This window comes from Microtus ochrogaster, unplaced genomic scaffold (genome assembly GCF_000317375.1).
Source record: "Microtus ochrogaster isolate Prairie Vole_2 unplaced genomic scaffold, MicOch1.0 UNK49, whole genome shotgun sequence".
NCBI classification, from domain to species: domain Eukaryota; kingdom Metazoa; phylum Chordata; class Mammalia; order Rodentia; family Cricetidae; genus Microtus; species Microtus ochrogaster.
This window is the reverse complement of record NW_004949147.1, coordinates 368640-391559: the sequence shown is the minus strand read 5'-3', so window position 1 is coordinate 391559 and position 22920 is coordinate 368640. Positions and strand designations below refer to the sequence as shown.

Sequence of the window (22920 nt, the reverse complement as noted above, 5' to 3'; positions counted from 1 at the left end):
CCAGGACAGGCTCCAAAGCCACAGAGAAACCCTGTCTCGAAAAACCAAAAAAAAAAAAAAAAAGAATAATGACAAGAAGTTCATGGTTATTTTGGGATAACATAGTGAGTTTAAGAGAGGTAAGGTGTAACTTTGGCTGCATCAGTCCCTCCCTGGAAGCGTGCTGCAGGAGAAAAGTAAGAAGTTGCCATACAGTGCCGGACACAGCCCTAAAGACTTAAGCCTAACTGGCATGGTAGCTCGTACCTGAAATCTCAGCTCTCTGGAGGCAGGCAAGAGGATCTCCATGAATTTGAGACCACTCTCAATATATTATATATATTATATATAATAAATCCCAGGCTGGAGTGAGACTCATCTACACACCATAGAATGTAGAGAACAAGGAAAGACTGGTAGCTACTGTAGGATAATGGGAAGCTGGCGTGTGGCTCGGAGACAGAGGATTGAGTAGCATGCACAAGGTTCTTCTGGGTCTGATCCCTAGAGTCACAAAAAAAGATGACCAGGAAAGAAGGTGTTGTATGGAATTTCCTCAGAAATTGAAACATTTTATCCTATTGGAAGCTCAAGCAGGAAGGTAAAATTCAAAATAGATTTAGGAAGTTCCTGAAACTGACGAGATTCACTAGGGCCCTCCCTGCTAGAGTAAGCAATAAAAGCTGAGAGCCCTCCTTTGCTGAAGGAAGCTGAGGTGCAAAGAAGACTCTGAGACCACAGCAGACACCTGGGAATGATGTAGACAGTCACTTAAAGGACAATCTCCAGCCTGGGGAGCAGCCTGCAGGCTGTGCAGTGTGCTCTAGACTCCCAGCTTCATGGACTGTCGCCCAAGCTGGGGTGGGCTTTGGTAATGCAGCTGTCTGAGTTGTTTCTGTTCCAGTCACTACACCTCACCCATATCCTTGTAAGTAACCCTAATAAAACTTATTGGTTCACCAAGCTAGGCTTTGGTGGTATCGGTACTTTGTTGTCATGGATTCCCTATCTGGGGCAAGTAGATGTGTGCTCCGTCTTCCCAGGAGATGTTTCATCACACAGCGGAGAACCAAGGCAGATCATAGGATACCCTCCACCCTTTCTCCACCATGGTCAAAACAGGCTCTCCAAGAGCCAGAAAATGGCAAAGAAGTTGAATCCTCTATGATACCTCAGAGCTTACCTGGTCCCCAAGTTAGGCAAGCCAATCATTTGGATGAAGTAGATCCCTATTTGACAAAAAAATACAAAGAAGAACACGAAGAAGCTGAAAGAGTTGTCAGACCTGTGGAGAGAGAAGAAGTAAATCACAAGCGGGACAGTGAGATGAATCCGTGGGGAAAGGGATTTGTCACCAAGCCTGATGCTCAATGTTCAATCCTGGAACCCAAAGGATGAAAGGAGAGAACTCTCACTGTGTCACATATGTATATGTGAATGTACACACACATACCAAAACCACAAACAGATAAACCCAGGGCTCGAGGGATGGTTCAACAGTTTGGAGCACTAGTTGCTCTTCCAGAAGACCTATGATTCCAGGGATCCACATGGTGCCTCACCACTGTCTCTTAATTCCAGTCTCAAGGATCCAACACCTTCTGGCCTCTAAGGACACTGCATGCATATGGTGCACAGACATTCACACAGGCAAAACACTGACTCATACAGTCTTTAAGGCCTGTGAGTTCAATGCACTAAACTGCCCCCAACACACACACACACACACCCTGTAGACTTCAGAAGCACGCTGCAAAGACTCCTTAAGAATTAAGGACCTCCACCACTGTGCTGTTTTGTTTTAGGTATAGACAAGGGTCTCCTGAAGCCCAGGCTGGTCTCTTAATTTCCTATGTAATCTTGAACTTCTGACCCTCTTTTCTACACCTCCCAAATGCTGGGAGTATAGGTGCATGCCATTAAACCTAGTTTTATGTGGGGCTGTAATAGAACCCAGGCTTTGCACATCCTAGGCAAGCACTCATCAACTGAGCCATATCCCCGGCTTTGACTGCATCCTTGAGAATCAGAATACTATGCAAATTCAGGATCTGCCTTGCTGATACTTCCGGCTCTTTATCCCAAGACTTGGAGGACTCCCAGCCCTAAAAGCATCAAGCATGGAAGTTTAATTCCAAATCCCTAGAGTGTCTTAGAGATACATATATTTATATATATATTTATGCTCACATATTGGCAACAGATCATAATGGTGAGCCACAGCATCTGACATCCAAAGGGCAGCACCTCAAGTCTCAGGAAGGTGCTCCCTCTTCACAGCAACTAAATCCCTGCCTGCCAGTTAGTCAGCCCAGGAATAGTACCACAGCAGGGAGGCTCCCAGTCCCTCTCATTTGCCTGTGTTCATTCATGAACAGGCCTCTAGCTAACCTCACTCACAGGGTAGGCTGAGGTAAATGGCTTTTAATTTGTCTGCTCTGACTCAGAAAAGGAAAGCAATTTCCCCACTACTTTGTTCTGAGCTAGGACTGTGATGAGACCCAGAGCTTGGATCTATCGGCTGCTCCTGGGATGCCAGCCATACCCTCATCCCTTGTACTAGCTCCACTCACCTGAAAGCCTTGTAGATTGGTCGGTACCAACAAAGGAAGGCACAGGGGGTGAAGATCACAAACCAAAGGATGGAGAGGCCAAAGGCCGTTCCGTTAGCGGCGTTACTTGTGAACCAGGCCAGGCATGCGAGGAGGTTTAAAAACAGAGTCACTGAATGCACTGGAAAGGGGCAAGGAGAGAAAAGAGGTTTGACCCAAGGTGGCCGGAGGCCTGGCTGCCCACAGAGCAAGCCACTCCCTAGGAAAGGCCTGCTGTGAGGGAGGCTGCAAATACAGGAAGGGACTTCGGTCTATACTTAGGCAAGATTGGCTTTCAGATCCTGGTTCTCTGGGACCTCACACCAGTGACCAAGCTTTCTTAGGAGGTGACAGTGAGACCTAGGTTTCAGGGATAGATGTGGTAAGGTGCAGACCCAGGGCTCATCCTCGGGGAAGGAAATAACTCTTTCTCAAAGGCCCACAATGAAGGTGCAGAATTTTTCCTCACTGCTGCAACCTAGACGCCTTTCAATGCGGTGAGGTCTACAGGAACACAGCCCTCTTGAGCAGGTTCCCAGACAGGACATAAAGAACCTCCCCATGCCAGCCCAAACACTGGGAAGGACAAAGTCTGTGAGAGGTCTTGACCCCAGGGAGCAAGGCCCAAAGTAAACACAGACATCTCAAGACAATGTCAGTGCACCCCAGAACTCACACATCCAGAGATAGTAAAGCATTTTGCATATCCGCTGGTAGTCAGCAGGGATCTCTGTGGAGAAGTCCTGATAGAAGCAAGGCTTGACGGGGCACCACGACGGCAGGGGCGGCCAGTTGTTGTCTCTCACTGTGTAAAAAGGATTCAGCCTCATCAGTGGCATGGAGGAGAGCACACACTGGCCCAGCTTATAGGCAAAGCAGAGCTTGCAGAAGTGCCCCTACAAGCAGAGTTCAGGAGTCTCGGGGGCTTCACCGACCATGACGTGAGATCAAAGAGGAAGAGAAATACCCAAGACAATGAAGCCTGACTACATCAAAGAGAGCTAAATATCCTAAGTCAGCGATTCTCAACCTTCCTAATGCTGCAAGCATCTGCCTGCTTTTACCTCTTGAATGCTGGGATTAAAAGAGCAAGCTACCACATGCCTTTTAAACTACTTTTATTAGTGACCAGCGCATAAGCAGGACAACCAGGGTTGTCATCATAAGCATGTATAGGGTGACTATACAAGTCAAGCCACCACCATCTTGGGAATTCAGCTGCATCCTGTAGCAAAAGCATTATCCCAGCTGAGCTTGTACACCATTTACCTCCCCTCATGGAGGGGGACCGGCCAGGAGACCCTCATCTAAGTGTCCAGACATTCCCTACCACAGGTCGTTTGCAATTCTGCTTTAACCGCAAATGGTCTTCGGGGAGGGGCTAGTCTATAAGGAAGGGGGCTCCATCTACACCGCTACAGGGAAGTCTTCATCCCTGTTGGGTAAGGCTTTCCAGGTGTGGCCTGTTGGAGGAACACCCACACCCCTGGAAGTAACCCCTCACCTATGCTCTGGGAGGAAGCCCAATAAATCTATTGGTTCCACAGAGAGAACTTTGTCATTGGGACCTTGTTTATGTCTCCTTCTGGAAAGTAATTTTAACAACAACATGGAACTCTGGGCCCAGGGAATCAAAGAATTTCAGAGCTGGGAAAAAAACGCAAAAATAGCCCGTATCTGTCAGGCATATTCTGCTGGTACCCTAGACCCAGCACCCACCCTTCCTTCCTTCCTTCCTTCCTTCCTTCCTTCCTTCCTTCCTTCCTTCCTTCCTTCCTTCCTTCCTTCTTTCCTTTTTTTGGATGCAGTCTTGCTATATTAGAGCCTTGTCTTGCCTGGAACTTGCAGTGACCCTCTTGCCTCCGCCCCCCACATGCTAGGGCTGCAGATATTGCCACTATGCTAAGCTCCCCAAACCAATATGCTTCCAAAATCAAAAGCTTTGCAAGATCTCCCATGAAGATAGCTCAGTACACTGCCAGGTAGAGCAGGCTAGACCCCAACAGTCTTCTTTACCGTGTAAGTTCGCCGCGGTATTCTGCAACTCTCGCTCCTTGCGTTCCAGCTCAGCAGCTTTCCTGTCTAATTCTTCCTGCTGCCGAAGCAGGCCTGCCTGGGCTGCAGCTGCGACAGCCTAGAGAGGACACGAGCAGGGAACAGCCAGAAATGAGGAAGGAACAGTGTCAGCCCAGGTAGGCCAGCAGAGGCACTTTACCCAGGCAGGAAGAGCTAGCAGGAGGTCTCAGAGGCAGCCCTGTCCAGTAAAGTGTCTCGGGTACTAAGGAATACCATGCAAATGCCTAGGTGATCCACCGCCCACTACCCTTATACCACCTTGACTCCTTGGTCCTTGCCAGGACTCTCCACTTCCTCCCCTTCCCCCATGGCTTGTCTAGTCCCCCATACTGGAGTCCAGGCTAAATTGAATTATATTGTCCTTTGGGTAACACCAAAGGGGAAAGACTTCACAAGAGCCCAACCTGAAGTCACAAACCCAGAGACCTGAAGCTACAGGGAAGAACCCAAAGCGAGTGTGCAAAGTCGAAACAATGCTAAGCTGCCAGCAGAAAGCAGAGGGAGGATGTGAGGCAGGCCACGGACACCAGAGCCCCAGGAATTTACACCAAGGCAACCTTCCTCCCTACTCTGCCCAAGGAGCTGCCTCCTAGGCCCACCTGAACAGTGTCTGGCCATGCCTTGGAGGCAGGCCATGACTATGGCCCTTCTCTGCCTGACTTTCATGGCAGGCAGGGGCCAAGCTTTATCACCTCTGCAGGCAGAGCAGAGCCTTCTAATGAGGCAGCTCCAGGACGCTCAGGTGAGGCTGAGTAGAACTGGGCCCAGGGTCCTGCTCCTGCTGCTGCCACCACTGTTTGGCCCCATCGTCCTCCTGGAGAATGAGACGGTGGTCCTCCGGAGCAGCCAGTCCACTGGCCATCTCACAGGATGACAATCAGGCATATGTGTACACATTTCACCAAAGCAGTGCTCCAGAGAGTGAAGGGTGCCTCTGGACACTGGGATTAGCACTGACTGTACAGTGTCACAGTGAGGGTTCTAGGCTCATCTCCCTGTGCCGTCACTGGAACAGAGGCAGGGTCTCTGCACCCCTACTGCATCACCCCGATGAACATAAATTGACCCTGCAAGTAGGGATTGTCTCACTCCACAGGGTTCTAGGAGCCAGCCTGAAGGCTCCAGGTGCCCAGCCCACCCTCTCGCTCATCTACGCTAGGCCTACCTTTGGAAGCTTTCGCATGTAGCTGTCCCTGGGAATACTATCTCCTCCTAGTAGCATCTGCCTCTCTGAGGGCTCACCCGCTGCCAGGAATCGGGCAGGCAGAAACTTGCTGGCCTGCCTAAGCAGGAGCTGCAATACACAACTCCACTGTGGGCCATGCTCACCAGGGCAGTGAGAAGCCCAGGGTGGGGTTGAGGGTGGGGAGGTGACTGAGGCCAGCGTCAGGCACAAGCAGACAAGGTTCAGCAGACCCAGTGACAAGACAAAGGCAAACAGGATGGAAGGCAGGAATAAACGAGGTTGAAAAAGAGAGGGGCCAGGGTTGTAGTTTGGTGACAGAGCGATTGTAAGGACCCTGATTTGATTCTCAGTATCACAAACAAAAAAATAAAGAGATTCTGGGACCTAAGAAGGACCTGAAGTGACACAGCAGGGCAAATGCTCTCTGAAGACACCAAAGATGCTAGCCCAGTGAGCAGTGCTTACTTCAGAGGTGGGAGTGGAAGAGTGACGCCATAGGTTGGTTCCAAAGAAATTCACAAGCCACCTCAGGGACAAAGGTCCTTTGCTGCCCCAACCTTACGGGTTCAACTATGGACCTGGGTGATTCCCACTTGCACAGGAGAAGCCAAAGAACTCTCAGCCTGTACCTGGGGTGTTGGCTGTGCAGGCTCCACTGAGGGCTGGAGAACTGCTGGCTGCGAGGGCCCAGGATGTTGTGAGACAGGAACCGTTGTTGCTGCATTTGTCTGTGTGGGGCAAAGGAGGGGAATGAGTGGGTTCTACTAGTGGCAAACCACAGTGAGGGACCTGGTCTGGGCTCTCTCCTGCAGGTTTTTGGCCAACAAAGCTTAGGCTTAGAGAACAATGACCTCTAACCCATACCCCCTAACCCATACTCCTGGCCTTGCTAGATACAAGGCTTTCCAGCATAGCCCTGTTACAGACTGACAGGAGAACTTCAGTGACTTTCAGTGACGTCTCCATTCTTACCTTACCCCAAGTCCTCATCTGGACTGTCCCTCTGAGGATGTTAACTTCCCCAGAGCTGTTCTTTTTCTGCCATGTTCCTTGCCCCAGACACCTTGGCACCTCCCACTAGCACATATGCCACTACCTCCCAGAAGACAGCACAACTCAGAGAAAGGACATAGTCACCAACCTCTGAGAAGGGATTAAATTCAGCCAAGCCACCCTGGGGGGCATTGGTCAGCTGGGTCACAGAGGGATCCTGGGAAGGAGAGAAAGAGGCATTAGTTATTGATAGGAGGAAACACCCCTGACCAGAGGCTAGCAGGCAATCCCAAGTCCCAAGTATCCAAGGTTCTGGTCTGCTCTGCAACCAAGTCTCTTCATCTGAATGCTTTACCTTTCTGGAAACAGTCGGCCCCACGTAGGTGTTCTCAGTGCCCAGATCCAGAGGGGGTCACAATATTTAACCCTGGTACTTTCTTCACTTTGGTGGGGAGGGGGTAATGTGGTTAGTGGCAGTAGAGACCTTCCTGTACTGTTTTATTTACTTATTCATTTAAATTAATTTTATACCGGTATACATAATTAATTTATGTATACTGGTGTGAGGTTGTTGGATCCCCTAGAAATGGAGTTACAGACAGTTGTGAGCTGCCCTGTGGGTGCTGGGAACTGAGCCCGGGTTCTCTGGAAGAGCAGCCAGTGCTCTTAACTGTTGAGCCATCTATCCAGCCCTTTTTTGTTGTTGTTCTTTTTCCTGGCGCTGGAGATGGAACCCAGGGCCTTGTGCTTGTGAGGCAAGAGAACTCAACCACCAAACTAAATACTTTACCCTGTTATTTCTTAGTCTACAGAGAGCATTTTATTCCTCTTGCTTTTTAGAGATGAGCTGAAGGTTCTGGGACGGAAACATGCTGCTGGCTGCCAGCAGTGACTGTTAATCAGGCACACTTGCGAGGAGGGAGAAGATCTCAGATGAAAAGGCCTGGAAAGTGTTTCCTTTTCTTTCTCATTCTTAAAAAAAAAAAGAAAGAAAGAAAGAAGAAAACAAAATTCCTTATAGTTCAGTATGGCAGTATGTCTGTGATCTCAGCACTCTGGAGGCCGAGGCAGGAGAATTAGGATCCAGAGAGTTCTAGGCCAGTCTGGGCTTACCTACACACCAGCAGGGCTATAGAATGAGAGATCAGGAGATCAGCACAATATTCAAACAAAAACAAAACAAAACAAAACAAAAAACAAACCAGAAATGGAAATCAGCAGCAGAATAGAGTCTGCCTGTGTTTCTGTTTCTTGCTCCCACCCTCCTCTTTGCTTGGGTGGCCCTTTTGGTGGCAAGACAGTTTGTATTCATCAATCCTGCTCATGAGTATGGGGTTCAGGTCTTGCTCCACAGCCTGCAGGAACTCTGGGAGGAACACAGGAGAGAATGCCACTGGCTGGAGTTCGTTCTCAGACCTGCATTTGTTTTGTTTTAGAAGACAAGAGTTTCATATACTCAGGTCAGCCTCAAATTGTAAATGTTGGGGAATATTATTTTAAGGTGTGTTACTTTTTTTTTTTTTTTGTTTTTTTTTTTTTTTTTTTTTGGTTTTTCGAGACAGGGTTTCTCTGTGGCTTTGGAGCCTGTCCTGGAACTAGCTCTTGTAGACCAGGCTGGCCTCGAACTCACAGAGATCCGCCTGTCTCTGCCTCCCGAGTGCTGGGATTAAAGGCGTGCGCCACCATCGCCCGGCAGGTGTGTTACTTTTGTTTATGTTTCATTTGTTTAACTCTGTGAAGCTGTTTTACTGTGTCTAAAACACCCGATGATCTAATAAAGAGCTGAACAGCCAATGGCGAGGCAGGAGAGAGGAATAGGCAGGGCTGGCAGGCAGAGAGAAAAAAATGAGGAGAAATTTGGGGGAAAAAAAGAGATCTGGGAAGGAGGACTTCAGGGGCCAGCCCCCCCCCCCCAGCCCTGCAGCTAAACAACCAGACACTGAGTAAGTAAGAAAGAAAAGGTAAACAGGAATAGAGAAAGATAAAAGCCCCAGGATAATTTATGTTAAGAAAAGCTGGCAATAAACCAGGCAAGCTAAGGCTGGGCATTTATAACTAAGAATAAGCCTCTGTGTGTGATTTATTTGGGAGCTGGGTGGTGGACTCCCCCAAAAGTAAAAAAAAAAAAAAAAATCCAAAAAGTAAGAAGAGTAAAACTTTACCCAACACGTAAAGACCAGGATGGCCTTGCTCTTCTGATCTTCATGAGCCCACCTCCCAAATGCTGGGATTACAGGTGTGTAGCATCACACCTCGCTCTATAGACCCAATTCTTAAATACTGTACGGTGTCACAGACACTGAGAGCACGCCCCTCAGCTCACAAGTGTGGAAGACACTGGTCATGGTGAAGTGGCAGGAGCTTCCTATTCTGAAACTTAATGGAGCTAAGTGTCAGCACCAAGAATAGCCTCTGGCTTTTCTATACAGGAGATCTATCTTCCCACGGGGACCAGCAGCGCCTAGGATAAAGCTGTGCCTGAGCACCCCAGTGCCACACCCTGAGTGGAGCACCAGCTGGAATCACTGGAATCACAGCTCATCTTAGGGACCCTGTACCTCCTTTCAACCTCCTCCACCAGACTGCGTCCTGTCTGTTGGACACACACCTCTGCTTTGGTGACTCCTGCAACTCAGTGTGACAAAGTGAGGCTCTAGTGGTCACTAAAGGCCGCGCGGACTGGTCCTGAGGTTATTCCTACTAGCCGTCTTCTCTCAGGATCAGTCGGCCTGTGGGAGGCTCTGGCTAGGGTCTACCCTGCTTGCAAAGCCAGAAGATACATACCAGTGCAAGCAAGCCCAAGTCACTGAAATCAGACCCCAGTCAAGTAACTGGCTAGTACAGTCTGTCACCACAGGACACAGGAACCAAGGGGCAGCTCAGGTAGCAGTTTCAGGAGCTGGCGCATACATACCTGGCTAAAGTGTGCATGTTTGATAGGCAGCTTGAAGCTCAAGGCAAGGTGCCATTTCTATCACAGGACAGTCAGGTAGCAGATTCTTTTTTTTTTTTTTTTTTTTTTTTTTTTTTTTTTGTCGTTTTTCGAGACAGGTTTTCTCTGTGGTTTTGGAGCCTGTCCTGGAACTAGCTCTTGTAGACCAGGCTGGTCTTGAACTCACAGAGATCCGCCTGCCTCTGCCGAGTGCTGGGATTAAAGGTGTGCACCACCACCGCCCGGCAGGTAGCAGATTCTTTAGGGTGGTGATGAGACGGATGGGACTACCCTGTCCACAGAGTCTCCCCCTCCCCTTTCTCTAATGTCCTCAAGGTATGGCCCTGGGGCCCTAACCAGGCTCACCCTAACTAGTGAGCTGGGAGTGCTCTGCAGCTGGGGCATCTGGGTCTGGCCCATCCTTCAGGCTCCCTGGGATTTGCTGAGTGGCCTGTGAGCCACACTGTAGTGCGTCTTTGTTCCCAAGCGCTGCCTCATGCCAGGGAACCTGCAGGACAACAGAGGCCTCTTGCCTGGGACCAGATGAGACTAACACTGTGAGGTATGGGGACTTCTCCTAAGGAAACCTGAGCTCTCCCTGAGAGAGGCTGAGGTTAGATGAGGACAGGGAAGGGGTGAGGATTAAGGGAAGGTGACATTTCCTAAATGTCTACTATGTGCCAGGCTCATCACGTAACGACATTACTGTGAATTCTATTCACCCAGAACCGATCAATGTGTCACATCACTAGGAAGTTATTTGCTATTTATTTTTGAGAAACTTACTCCATATTGCCTTACAGAATTCACTATCTACAGATCCCTTAACCCCACCCCAACACAAGAGTCTCTGTTGCAGCTCAGGCTGTCCTGAAACTCAGTATTGTTTACCAGACTGGCAGCGAACTCGAACCTTCTGCTATGGCCTCTCCAGAGCTGGGATTACAGGTATGTGCAACCACACCTAGCTGGGCAGTGACTCAGCTTCTCTCCTTTGTTTCTATAATGTATTGATGGGCTGACGAGATGGCTCAGTGGGTAAAGGCGATTGTCACTTTGAGTTTAATCCTCGAAACCTACGTGGTGGAGAGAATGAACTCTCCACAAGTTGTCCTCTGACCTCCACACATGCAGATATGCAGGTAAAAGGAAGAAAGAGGAGCCAGGTGGTGGGGGTGCACACCTTTAACCCTAGCACTCGGGAGGCAGAGGCAAGCAGATAGATATCTGTGAGTTCAAGGCCAGCCTGGTCTACAGAGTGAGTTCCAGGACAGCCAAAGATACACAAAGAAACCCTGTCTCAAAAAACAAAAAAAAGAAAGAAAGAAAGAAAGAAAGAAAGAAGGAAATATTCATTATATTTCATTCTGTAAAGACTTGATACAGATACTCTGGTCAGCTTTTGTGTTTATGGCTCTACTGAAAAAGACAACCACAGATTTCCTCATATGACCTCCACCACAGCCATATGAGAGACATAGACGGGAAAGCTCAGTGCGGGGCTGGTAGCTCAAGATCCCTGGGGCAGGAGACTGGAGATGGCTGGGAGGTTAGGAGCACTTGATGCTCTTCCAGAGAACCCACATTCAATTCCCAGCACTGACATGGTGGCTCACAGCCACCTGTAACTCCAGTTCCAGGGAATTTGATGCCCTCTTTGACCTCCTCAGGCCTCATACACATGGTACACAGGCCTACACACAGGCAAACACCCATGTACATTATGTCTGAGCGCAACTCCGGATCCAGGTCTGACTCTAGCGATAGGACAGTAAGCCTGAGACAGCAATGCTGCAGGACAAACAGAAGATTATCAATTACTATATGGCTAAAGTAAACAACCCCTGTTCCCAAAAGGCATGAGCAAGGGCTTCCTTCCTGAACTTTAAAGAGCTGGATGTTGGGGCACATCTTCAGTAAGTCACAGGTAGAGCCTTCTCATGTAGGGTCACTCTGACGAGCCCGAGGAGGACCATGAGCTTTCACTCCAAGTCACAGAAAGGACGTTACCAGCGTCAACTTTTCCCACTCACCGAGCACCAGTTGGCTCTTAAAGGGGTAAGCAGTTATTTAGAAGAATGGCGAGGTCCAAGCACACCTACACGGAAGATGTAACCTCAAGCCCCCAGCTGCTCAGACTGGAACAGCACTTTTACTAACTGATAAGAGGGAGCAAAGCTGAAGTCAGTTCTTTACATTCAGTGGACAGCTACAGTGTGAGTTCACAGTCTGGTGGACTGGTAACTGAGACAAGTAGACACATGCCAAGAGTATGCTGGGTGAGCTACAGAGTGATCGACAGGGAAGGGTTGGGAGGAAGGTGGGTGGGACAGTTAGCTTTAACTGTGAACTTGCTTCAACTTTATAATCATCTGGGGAGTCTCTCAATTAGAGACTCTCCATACTGGGTTGGTTTGTGGGTTTGTCTGCGGGAAGGTTATCTTAAGTTAATGGATATGGGAAGCCCCAAACCACTGTAGGTGGCTCCATTCCCTGGGCAGCCAGGGAACCCCTGAACTATGTAAGAGTAGAGAAATCAAGCTGAGCATAAGCAGTGAGCATCTATGCCTTATATGCTCTTCGCTCTTAACCGCAGGCGTGAAGCCTCTGTTTGAAGTTCCTGTGTTAACTTCCCCTTAATGTTGGACTGTAATGGAATTCTAAGTCGAAATAAACCCCATTCCCCCCTAAGTTGCTCCTTGCCAGAGTCTTTTATCACAACAGAAATGAAACTAAAATAGTGGGGTTCCCAAAAGAAAGGAGGGAGGCAAGCAAAGGCCCAGAAGATCAAGGCCAGCGGCGGGTAAGGAGCATTTCCACTGCAGTAGAGTGTGAGGGCCCTGGGAGAAGCGTGGCTGGGCTGGGGCTTACAAGGCCCCTCTTCCTGGTTTGGAGGGAAATCTCTCTGTGTGTTTCTTATTTCCCGATTAGCTCCGAGCCTCACTGACTTCCCTGCTTTCCCGTTGTATGCCGCACTCAAGCTCCCGGTGTGAGACGAGACTGTTCCAGACTCCAAAGTAGCACATTAAACCCTCGGGTCTGGCAGGGCAGTGCATACCTGTAATCCCAGCATCATGAGGCTGGCAGGAGGAATACTACATACAAGCTGAGGCTACTGACATCGTGGGTGTGAAGCCAGTCTAGGCCACACAGCAAGACCCCGTCTCAAAACAAAAGACCAAAACGAAATATCCTGAAGTCATACAAAAAGGTTCCATTCTGTAAGTGTCAAATTAGTTTGGTCAAGTTAGTTTCGTTAGACTGGCAGGAAAACACACAAAACATAATGCAACAAGACTGTGGGAAGTATGGGTGGCCTCTTTTCTGTCTCCCAAAGTTCATAAAATGTGATAATGACACTTTGACCTCAAAATACAAGGGCTAGAGGAGGGACATGTTGAAAAAAAAAATTGGGATGTAGCTCATTTTGGTAGAATGCTTGCTTAGCAAGTATGAAGCCCTTGGTCTGATCTTCAGCACAGCATACAGGGGCAGGATGGCATACATCTGATGGGGGAAGAGTCTTCTGTTTTGTGTTAATTTCACTGGTTAAATAAAGAGACTGCCTTGGCCCTTTAATAGGACATAAAATTAGGTAGGCGGAGTAAACAGAACAGAATGCTGGGAGAAAGAAGCTGAGTCAGGGAGTCGCCATGGTTCTCCCACTCCAGACAGATGCAGGTTAAGATCTTTCCTGGTAAGCGCACCTCGTGGTGCTACATAGATTATTAGAAATGGGTTAAGAGGCTGAAACTAATGGGCTAGGCAGTGTTTAAAAGAATACAGTTTCCGTGTAATTATTTCTGGGCATAAGCTAGCCGTGTGGGCGGCTGGGTGCTGGGGGACGCAGCCTCGCCGCTCCTACTACAACATACGTCTATAATCTCAGCACAGCATACACAGGGTAGGATGGCATACATCTGTAATCTCAGCACAGCATAAACTCTAGTGGAAGCAGAATGATCAGAAATTCAAGGTGAACACCATTAATCCCAGATGGAGCTCTACGAATTTGAGGACAGCCTGGTTTATCACAGTGAGACCCAGTCTCAAAAAGTAAACAAATACACAGGCCCCCATGATGTCACATGCCTGTAATCCCAGCACTTGGGAGATTGAAGCAGGGAGATCTGCCTTGAATCTGAGGCCAGCTTTGGCTATATGATGGTAACAAGATCCTGTCTCAAAGAAGGTGTGGGGGGAGCAAGCATTTGAGAACCTATCTGAAGGGCAAGGCAACCCTGGGTCATGTTCCCTGCCACTGGTAGTGATGTCCAGAGTGGACTCGAGAAGGACACAGGAACTTCTTGGCCCTAAGACCCCTCCTACGGGCACGGTCTTCTTAGGTCTTCTTAACTTGTGCTACTTGCCTTCTCCCCCCACTTCCTGCCCATTCCCTACACAAACCAATTCATGAAATGCTGTGGCGGGGCCACCAAGAGAAAGCCTTGTCCATGGCCCTGGAAAAAGCCGTGCAGAGCATCAAACCTGATCACACAGAGCCCATGTGAGAGTAAAGGCAGCAGTGTCACACGGGAGCTGGGAGCGTCAAGACCGGAGTCGCTCCTTAACTGGTATCGGATCACATACGCTTTAAAAAGAGCGATGGTGGCGCACGCCTTTAATCCCAGCACTTGGAAGGCAAAGGCAGGAGGATCTCTGTGAGTTTGAGGCCAGCCTGGTCTACAGAGCTAGTTCCAGGACAGGCTCCTAAGCCACAGAGAAACCCTGTCCCAAAAAACAAAAACAATAAATAAATAAATATAAAAAGAGCGTGCTTGTGTTCTGCAAGTGAGAAGGCTGTACTCAGGTATTCTGCTTGGCTAGTTTTCTTTTTTAGAGACAGGGTCTCACTGTATAGCCCTGCTGGCCTCCAGATCACAGGATTTGCCGGCCTCTGCCTTTTGATTACTGGGGTGGGGTTAAAGGTATGGCCCACCACATATGTCTCAGTTTTCAGTTTTGTATTGTTTACTCATTAATGTGTTCTTTTCTTTCTTTCCTTCTTTGTTTCTAATTTGCAGGTGACCCTGGTCTCCTGATTCTCTTGCCTCTACCATCCAAGTGTTGAATTATGAGCTTGTACTACCACACCCAGCCTGGAAGAAGGTCACGGAGCCTTAGAGGTGAGAGTGTAAAGAGAACAGCCAGGAGTATCAGGAAACCAGCCTGACAAGGGGAAGGCCAGACTGGAGCAGTTAGGACTTGACCTCAGTGGAGGGGGACACAGTCACAGGAGTCTGAGCATTCTGGTCATCATGAGGGACATGCAATGTTCAGGAAGGGCAATGTCAGATCATGACTGCTGGCATGAATGGGTTAAATTAGGGGGCAGCAGTTCTGGATGGAGGAGTCTGGGATCTACAGACCTGGAGGAGATATCTCAGGCTCAGGAACTCAAAGCTGGTTAAAACGGAAAGGCTGCCAGGAGACTGCTTTTTTCAGGCTGTGTGGGAAAGGAGAGGACCACACTGCAAGTGTCTGTGGAGAGATCTGGCTGGCATGTCTAGAAAGGTGTGGATGGAAGCTGGAAACGTGTCGGAGCCTGAGAGTCAGCTGAGGACTGAGCTACACAGCCAGGATCTTTGGGTGAGGATGCTATTCTGAGGCTACTGAAGCGGAGGCAGAGAGTGGGAATCAGGTCCAAGACAGTACTCAGAAATACTAATGGAGAAGACAGGAAATAAAAATAGCCTGAGATAAGCCAAAGTTATCAGAGAGATCCTGGAGAGAGTCAAGCCAGGCAAGTGTGTGTCACAGAAGCAGCAGACAGCCCCAGGGGCTCAGAGAGAGATCAGGTACGGGGTGTGGTGGACGGGTACTGGGCATGATCATATTGCCTGCAGTCTCAGTACTCAGGAGGTGGAGGCAGAAGGATCAAAGTTCAGGTTCGTCTTTGGCTCTTAGTTGAGGTCCAGGCCAACCTGGTCAAATTGAGACATTGTCTTATGGGAAAACAAAAACAAGCCAGGCATGGTGGCACATGCATTAGCTCTTGGGAGGCAGGTGAATTCCTGTACGTTCTAAGATGACCTGGTCTACACTCAGATCCAGGCCAGCTAGGAATACAAAGAACAATTGCTTTGGAGCCATGGCCATGAAGCTGTCTAATCTGCCCACTTTTCTGAGTCCTCATGCAGAAAATCCTAACTTCCTTCTTCTTTTCTCTCTCTTTCTTTCAAATACTGGCCAGAACGTAAGCACGTTGTCTTACAGCACAGGGCCAGCTCCAGACAGCTGCCCAGGAGAAGCTGTCCTCCTGCCTTAATGCATTAAGCCTACTCTGAGCTCTCACCACATGGCTGCTTGCCGACCTGCCTTGATAAGCATACCAATTTAACTAAAAAGGCATGGCTGTCTTCCTCTTCGCCACGTCCCTCTTGCTGGTGGCTGCCATGGTTTACAGCTCACTTGCCCTGTTATTTCTTTTAAACTCCAATACAATTGTCAGAAAGAGAATAAGATCTGAGACTGAAGCAGTCCCTGGGTGACAGAATACAGGAATACAGAGGTGACATCTTAAGAACTGAATTTTGGCTCTTGCTGTCCCTTCATCCAAAATCCCGCATCTTCTCATTCGCCAGACTTTCTGCCTTCCACCCCAGCCCCTTTCTGGCACATGGCTCTGTTCTTCCTCCCGAGATCCCTCACAACTTACTCCCCTGTCCTCATCCTGCCCACAGAATACTGTCCTTGTCCATACGCATTAGCTCTCAGCTTTGCCAACCACAGACTGTGCACTCATTCACCTTGCTCTCTGGCACCAGAAGGTGGAACAGCAGGGCTTCTGGTGCATGTAAAGGTGTGAGCAACTCAAGGGGGCACCTGATGGCCGTGGGCAAGCCTTGCAATGTGGACAGCACCCTTCTCTGAGTGAGTCTGTCCTGGTTAAATATTACCATCCTCTGAACGAATGATAATCCTATGCAGAGTGACTCCAGAGAAAATTTAACAAGTGTAGGGGCCAAGTTCATCCGAGTCTTTAGCCCAGTTCTAACAACCCCCTGGCTCCAGGTGCTAAGCATAAAGGTGGGAATGCCTCCACCTGGGAACCTGTCTGGAATTGGCCTTAAGCTGTGAGACACTTGCCATTTTCAATTTTTCCTTACAATTTTTTAAATATTTATTTTATTTCATGTGTACAGGTATTTTGCCTGCATGTAGTCTGGGCACCATGTGCATGCATGATCCCTTTGGCGGTCAGAAGAGGGTGCTGGATTCCCTGGAGCTCAGGTTGCAAACAGATGTGAGTTGTCAGCATGGGTGATGGGAATCAAACAAAGGAAGAACAGCCAGTGGTCTTAACCACTGAGCTGCTGCTCCAGACCCATTTTAAATCTCTCAAGACAATGCTCCTGTTCTACAGTAAGTAGTGGTGCACACCTGGAATCCCAGCATCTGGAAATGGAGGCAGGAAGATTCAAGGACAGCCTCAGTTCCACAGCAAGTCTGAGGTCAGTCTGGGATATATGACCCCTAACGCAAAAAAGAAAAGAGAGAGAAAGCAAGAGAAGGAAGGAAGGAAAAGAAGCAAGCAAGCAAGAAAGAAAGAAGAGAAAGAAATGAACGAAAAAGAGAGAGAGAAGAGAGAGAAGAAAGAAAGAAAGAAAGAAAGAAAGAAAGAAAGAAAGAAGAAAAAAATTATATCAGGTCTAGTTGTAATTCTGAGAATTCCCAAAGGCTGGAGGACCCTCTCTGGGAAGTGGCACAGGCCTTAACGTCTATGGACTTAGTGTCCTGTAACTGTTCACACAAATCACATTTCTGCCATCATTTCACACAGGAGAGAAATATCCTGCATCCCTGAAAAGCAACCACGGCACTGAGATTATCTTTAAACTGCAAGGAGGCAATGTGTGAAAGAGAGATTGTGTGAACTGGCATCTCCAAGCCTTGAAAAGACTGCCTCTGTTCCACACACCACCCCTTCCACACACCCTCCCAGGGCAACCTTCTCGGCTGCAATCTGACAGAATGCTCGGAGGAAAGCAGCCCTGGCATTTGCTTGGGTGGTCTGATTTCAAGTGGATTGCTGGGGTGGGGGGAAAGACATTACAATGATGCCTCTTTTTAGTTTTCCACCTCTGCATCACTTGACAAGACTCGTGAGAAACATCTGTGAACAGACAGCCTAGAATTGTTCCAGTGCAGGGACCCAACAATCCAGAATTAACAGAGGAACCAGGGTATGCTGACGGAGGTTGTGAAATCACTAGGCTTGCCTTGCAGCTTCCTGCTTCCTCCTAGGAGTTTGGTAAGCCTCTGCCACACTCCGGGGATTTCACTTTCCACTCAGAATTCCTTTTGGCAGGGCAGTTTTCTAATGATTTCAGTTATACCTATATGCAAGGAAAGGATTCATGGAAGCCTGTGATTACACTTTGAGGTGGAGGAAGTAGGGGCTTCATAAAGAACCTGGATAAAGGGTTGGGGAGATAGTTATCAGTAAATGGATGTCTTTGCAAGTGTAAAAACCTGAGCTGGGTATCCATCAAGTGGGAAGACCCACTTTTTTTTTCAAATATGCATCAGTGTTTTGCCTGCATGAGGATGTCGGGCCCTCTGGAACTGAAAGTTCCACACAGCTGTGAGCCGGGTATTGACCCCGGGTCCTCTGGAAGAGCAGTCAGTACTCTTAACCATTGAGCCATCTCTCCAGCCCCACAACTCCCTTTTAAAACTTTTTTTGAGAGAGGGTCTCACTGAGTATCTCTGGTTGGTCTGACACTCACTCTGTAGACCAGGCTGGCCTCAAACTCACAAAGACTGCTTGCCTCTGCCTCCACAATTCTAGGATTAAAGGCATGGTAACACTCTCAGCCAGAACTCATATTTTTAAAAGACAAAAAGTCAGAAGCAGGGGCTGGAGTGGTGAGGAGTGCTGGCTGTTCTTCCAGTCCCTAGCACCCACATCAGACGGCTCACAACTACCTGTTAACTCTAGCTCCAGGGGATCTAGTGCCTACTTCTGTGCCCTCCTCCCTTGGGCACCAGCATGTATATGGCTCACATGAACACAAGCACACATCACATATTTACATATTTGTAATCCCAGTCCTGAGCAGTACCAAGTCAGGCAGATTCCTGGGCTCACTGACCCGGCCAGCCAAGTTCTAGACCAGTAAAAGACCGTCTCAAAAAGAAAAAGAAGGTTTTGCTCTGTTTAACTTCCATGGCTATCCAGGACAGCCAGGGCTACATAGAGAAACCTTGTCTCAAAACAAAACTTTATATAAAGGGGTCAAGTATGGAGTCAAAAACCTTTAATCCCAGCACTTAGGAGGTAGAAGCAGGAAGAACCATGTGAGTTGCAAGTCAGCCTGGGCTACATAGGAAGACCCTATCTAACACACACACACACACACACACACACACACACACAATCTATAAGGGGCTGCCCCAAGGCGGAGCAAGACCGAGTTTAATCCTCAGCAACAACAAAACCAAACATCAATAAAATCTGTCCTCTGCCATCCCTTCACACAAAGGCTGACGAGACAGCTCAGCAGGATGATCCTCACTAAGCCTAACTACCTGAGTCTGAGTCCTGTGACTCATGTGGAAGCAAAGGACTCACTCCTGACCTCTATCCTGCGACACAGCATGAACATGTACAACAAATGTAAAACTTTTGGGGGTGGGGGATTTTGAGACACGGTTTCTCTGTGTAGCCCTAGCTGTTCTGGAACTCGCTCTATAGACCAGGCTGCGCTCAGGCTCACAAAGATCCACCTGCCTCTGCCTCCTGAGTGCTGGGTGGGAATAAAGGCGTGAGCCACCACTGCCGGGCAATGTTAAACATTTTTAAAAGTGCCAATTGATGATCATTACCAGCATTCTCGTTTCAGGAAAGACAAGGCTGCTCTCTGGCAAGGTGGCCCGTACCTGTTCATCCCAACACTTGGGAGACAGAGGCAAAATTACTGCAATAGCCAGGCCAGCCAGGGCTACATAGTGAGACTCTGTCTAAAAAAAGAAAAGAAAGAAAAGTAAAAAGGTGACAAGCGTGACAATACCACAGCCTTACCCTAGCTGATCTGAAATAACCCCAAGACAAACATGTATGAGATTCGAAAGTCTTTAAAACTGCACCCCACAGGCAGTGAGACCCAGGTCTAGATTCTCCTGTAATGCTAATTCTGGCACACTGTTGGCCCTAGCACGTCCCAGCCTCACTGGAGTCTTGGCTTCTGTAAAGCTGAGATCTTAGAATTGACGGCTAAGAACATTTACGGTCCCCTGTCAGCCACAGACTCCAAATAGTAAGTATATTTTTGCAGTCCACCATTATATGGTATGACAAAAAAAGTCTGTTCTCCAGACTGACTAGGTGTGACAATCTGAGTCTGTCACCTCTCCACCTGCATGTTCCTGAGCTATGAGCCAACACCCTGAGCAAAGAAACTGGGTTCACACCTAGTCATCCAAGGACTACACCCTCCCAGTGCCCTAGCCCTGGCAATAGGGAAGCGGCGTACACCATCCTAAGCTCTGAGCAGAAGCAGCTCCAGGCATCAGATGCAAGGCTGCTTGCTTCGCCTCACACAGCTTCATGCCAAGAGTGGAAAGTCATTCCAGAATGAGGGGGAGCATATCACAGTTAGCCAGGCTCTCTTCTTCCCACAGGATTCCCCTCCAGATGTTGCTGATTTGCTGGCCAACAGCTGCTTCCTGCCCCACCATATCCTGAGGTTGCCTGGAAAAAAACTCTTATTTGAATGCAATGCAGAAGTTACTTTCTGTCACTTCTAAAATTACTATCACACTTTGCCCAATCATTTCCACCAGAGATGCCGAAGAATCCTGCCCAGTGCTGGCCCTGGAGAAGATCCTGCTGCAGTGTTGGACAGCTGACCGCCCCTGATAGCAGAAAATTTATTATTCTGACAGAAGAAAACTGAACAAAGAAACATCATTGCATACCACATACTCCAAAAGGCTAGTAGATCCTTGCTATATATAACCCAGACTCCAGTGTTACAGAGCCATTCATCATGAAATCAACGGAGTTCACACAAGACATGAGCAGGAAAACTGCAAACATCCTTTCCCTACTCATTAATAGAGGCTACTGCTTGCCTTAAATAAGAGACAAGGTCCTGCTAACACTCTGTCAAGAAACATTAAGCTAAAAGAGGAATACTCTAAATTCCCCAGTGGAACAAGGAATGAACTACCAAAATCTGCCTGTGAGTTCCTATCAGCTAGGTCACCTTGAGAAAGAAGCAAAAAATTTCCACTCTCAGCCTGGCAGGGTGTGGTGGCACAAGCTAGTTATGGCTCTACTTGGGAGGCAGAGGAAGGTCTCCAAGTTCAGGACCAGCGTGTACATATAGCAAGTTGAGAGCCAGTCTGTGATACATAAAGGGCCAGGGATGAAGCTCAGTGCTACCCATTATGCTCAGTGGTAGAGGATTTGCCTAGTATGCGCAAAGTCGTGGTTCAATCCCCATCACTGCAAAACTTCAAAACAATAAATTCTATTCTCCTGACTGCATGACCATATCTATCCAGGGCACCTCTGCCTTTTCTTTTCCACCTTTGGAAGGATCCATGGTGGGGAAGTTCAAACGACTTCTCCAGCACCCGCAGGAAACTTTGAATTTGCAGATGACCAAAATAAAATAGCAGCAGGATGAGGCTGTGAGCCTACTGACACAGGAGAAACAGTTGGGCTCGGAAATCACCAGTCAGCACAAGCACCCTTCCCTCAAACTGGTTTCGGGCAGACATGAAAGAAGAAGCACAAAGGGCCCCGATGCTGCTGACGAGAGTTCCCGTCCTTCAGCAAAGACAAGGTGGCATCCTTGTGTTCTCCACTCAAAAGTTTGGCTTTAAGTCCGAAAACTGTTGTATTCTTGAATGTTCCAAAGGTCAAGCCAGCAACCACCCTTGCAGATTTGCCAAACTAGTGTACCTTGTGCTCCAAGGTCCTTCACCAACACCCCACCCCACCCCACCCTGCAACCCTCTCTTAGTGGCCCAAACTCACTCCAAACAAAGCCCTTGGTCAACATGTAGAATTTTTGACTGAGACCACTTTCTGGCTTGGGCTCTCTACCCTCCTTCGGCTTTCTTTCCTTGTAAACACCAGGGACTCTCCTGTACTTTAGAAACTTGCTTCTCTAGTGCTGCTGCTGCTGGGGCGTTGGGTTGTCTCCACCCACTAGACTTCTACTTCCTCATTATGTTTTAGTGACCCTTTCTCCTACGATGACTCAAGACAGGTGGATTCCCAAGACTGTAGAAATATCACAGCCACACTCTGCTTCTCTTCCTGTCTCTAGGACACCTCCCTAAGGATAAGACCGTGCCTGCTGGCCTTTCTCCAGCAGTGTCCAGTCAGAGCGGCTACATCCCGGGGTGCAGTAAGAGCCCACTTCTTTCCTTTTCTGCAGAGCCCCGCCCCCTTGCCGCAGTTCCACCTGTTGCAAACTCCCGCCTCCATACAAACTATGATAGGCCCGGCTTCATATTCCACTCTCCCATTGGGCAGGCCATCCGTCCCTCCTACGCCACGTCTCCCGGCTCTGGCGAAAGAGGCCCAGGCCGCGGCCTTTGGCCCTAAAGCAAGTTGGGGGGTTCTACCTGGAAGGGGTTTACATCCACTGGGTCCGCGAAGGGGTTAGTGTCGAAGGCCGACATGGTGATCGGGGCCGGCGGGCGATCTCCGCGAGCGCTACTGCCTTAGAGCACTCAGACCCAGCAGCACTCAGTATAGACCCTCCACTTCCGGGAGTGAGGCAGCCGTTCTGGCGCAGGCGTAGGGCTCTCTGCGGGGGCGTGATCGTGTGTCGTCACAGAGATCCGCTCCGCCCCCTGCCCAGCCCACTGGAAAGCGATGGATAAGCGTTCTGTTTCCATCTACTTATTTTTTTTTCTGCCAAGGTGCTGTAGGTAGATCCCAGCGCCTCACGAATGATAGTCAAGCGCTGTAGCCCTGAGCTACATTCCTAGTCCTTCAGTTCACTTCCTCCTCCTGTGCAGAATGTCTTCTGATACTTTCTTTCTAATTTGTGTTTATTTTATTTTATTTTTTTTTTGGTTTTTCGAGACAGGGTTTCTCTGTGGTTTTGGAGCCTGTCCTGGCACTAGCTCTGTAGACCAGGCTGGTCTCGAACTCACAGAGATCCGCCTGCCTCTGCCTCCCGAGTGCTGGGATT

At 48.7% G+C, this 22920-nt stretch overlaps 1 protein-coding gene across 2 annotated transcripts in view; it reads right to left on the bottom strand.

Moving 5' to 3' along the window:
* The window catches only part of Scamp2 (secretory carrier membrane protein 2), a 26020-nt gene extending 3528 nt beyond the window's left edge, over positions 1 to 22492 (bottom strand). Inside the window, exons 1-8 of one of the 2 annotated variants that reach the window (XM_026777212.1) lie at positions 22346 to 22490; positions 6974 to 7042; positions 6462 to 6560; positions 5812 to 5940; positions 4587 to 4704; positions 3247 to 3375; positions 2553 to 2712; positions 1163 to 1264 (exon numbers count right to left, since the gene is read on the bottom strand). In XM_026777212.1, coding sequence (XP_026633013.1) covers positions 1163 to 1264; positions 2553 to 2712; positions 3247 to 3375; positions 4587 to 4704; positions 5812 to 5940; positions 6462 to 6560; positions 6974 to 7042; positions 22346 to 22402 — 863 coding nt within the window. In that variant the 5' untranslated portion in view covers positions 22403 to 22490. Of the gene's footprint in view, positions 1 to 1162; positions 1265 to 2552; positions 2713 to 3246; positions 3376 to 4586; positions 4705 to 5811; positions 5941 to 6461; positions 6561 to 6973; positions 7043 to 22345 lie in introns of both variants that reach the window. The other variant, XM_005369454.3, reaches the window with a different exon arrangement.
* Positions 22493 to 22920: the final 428 nt, after the last annotated feature.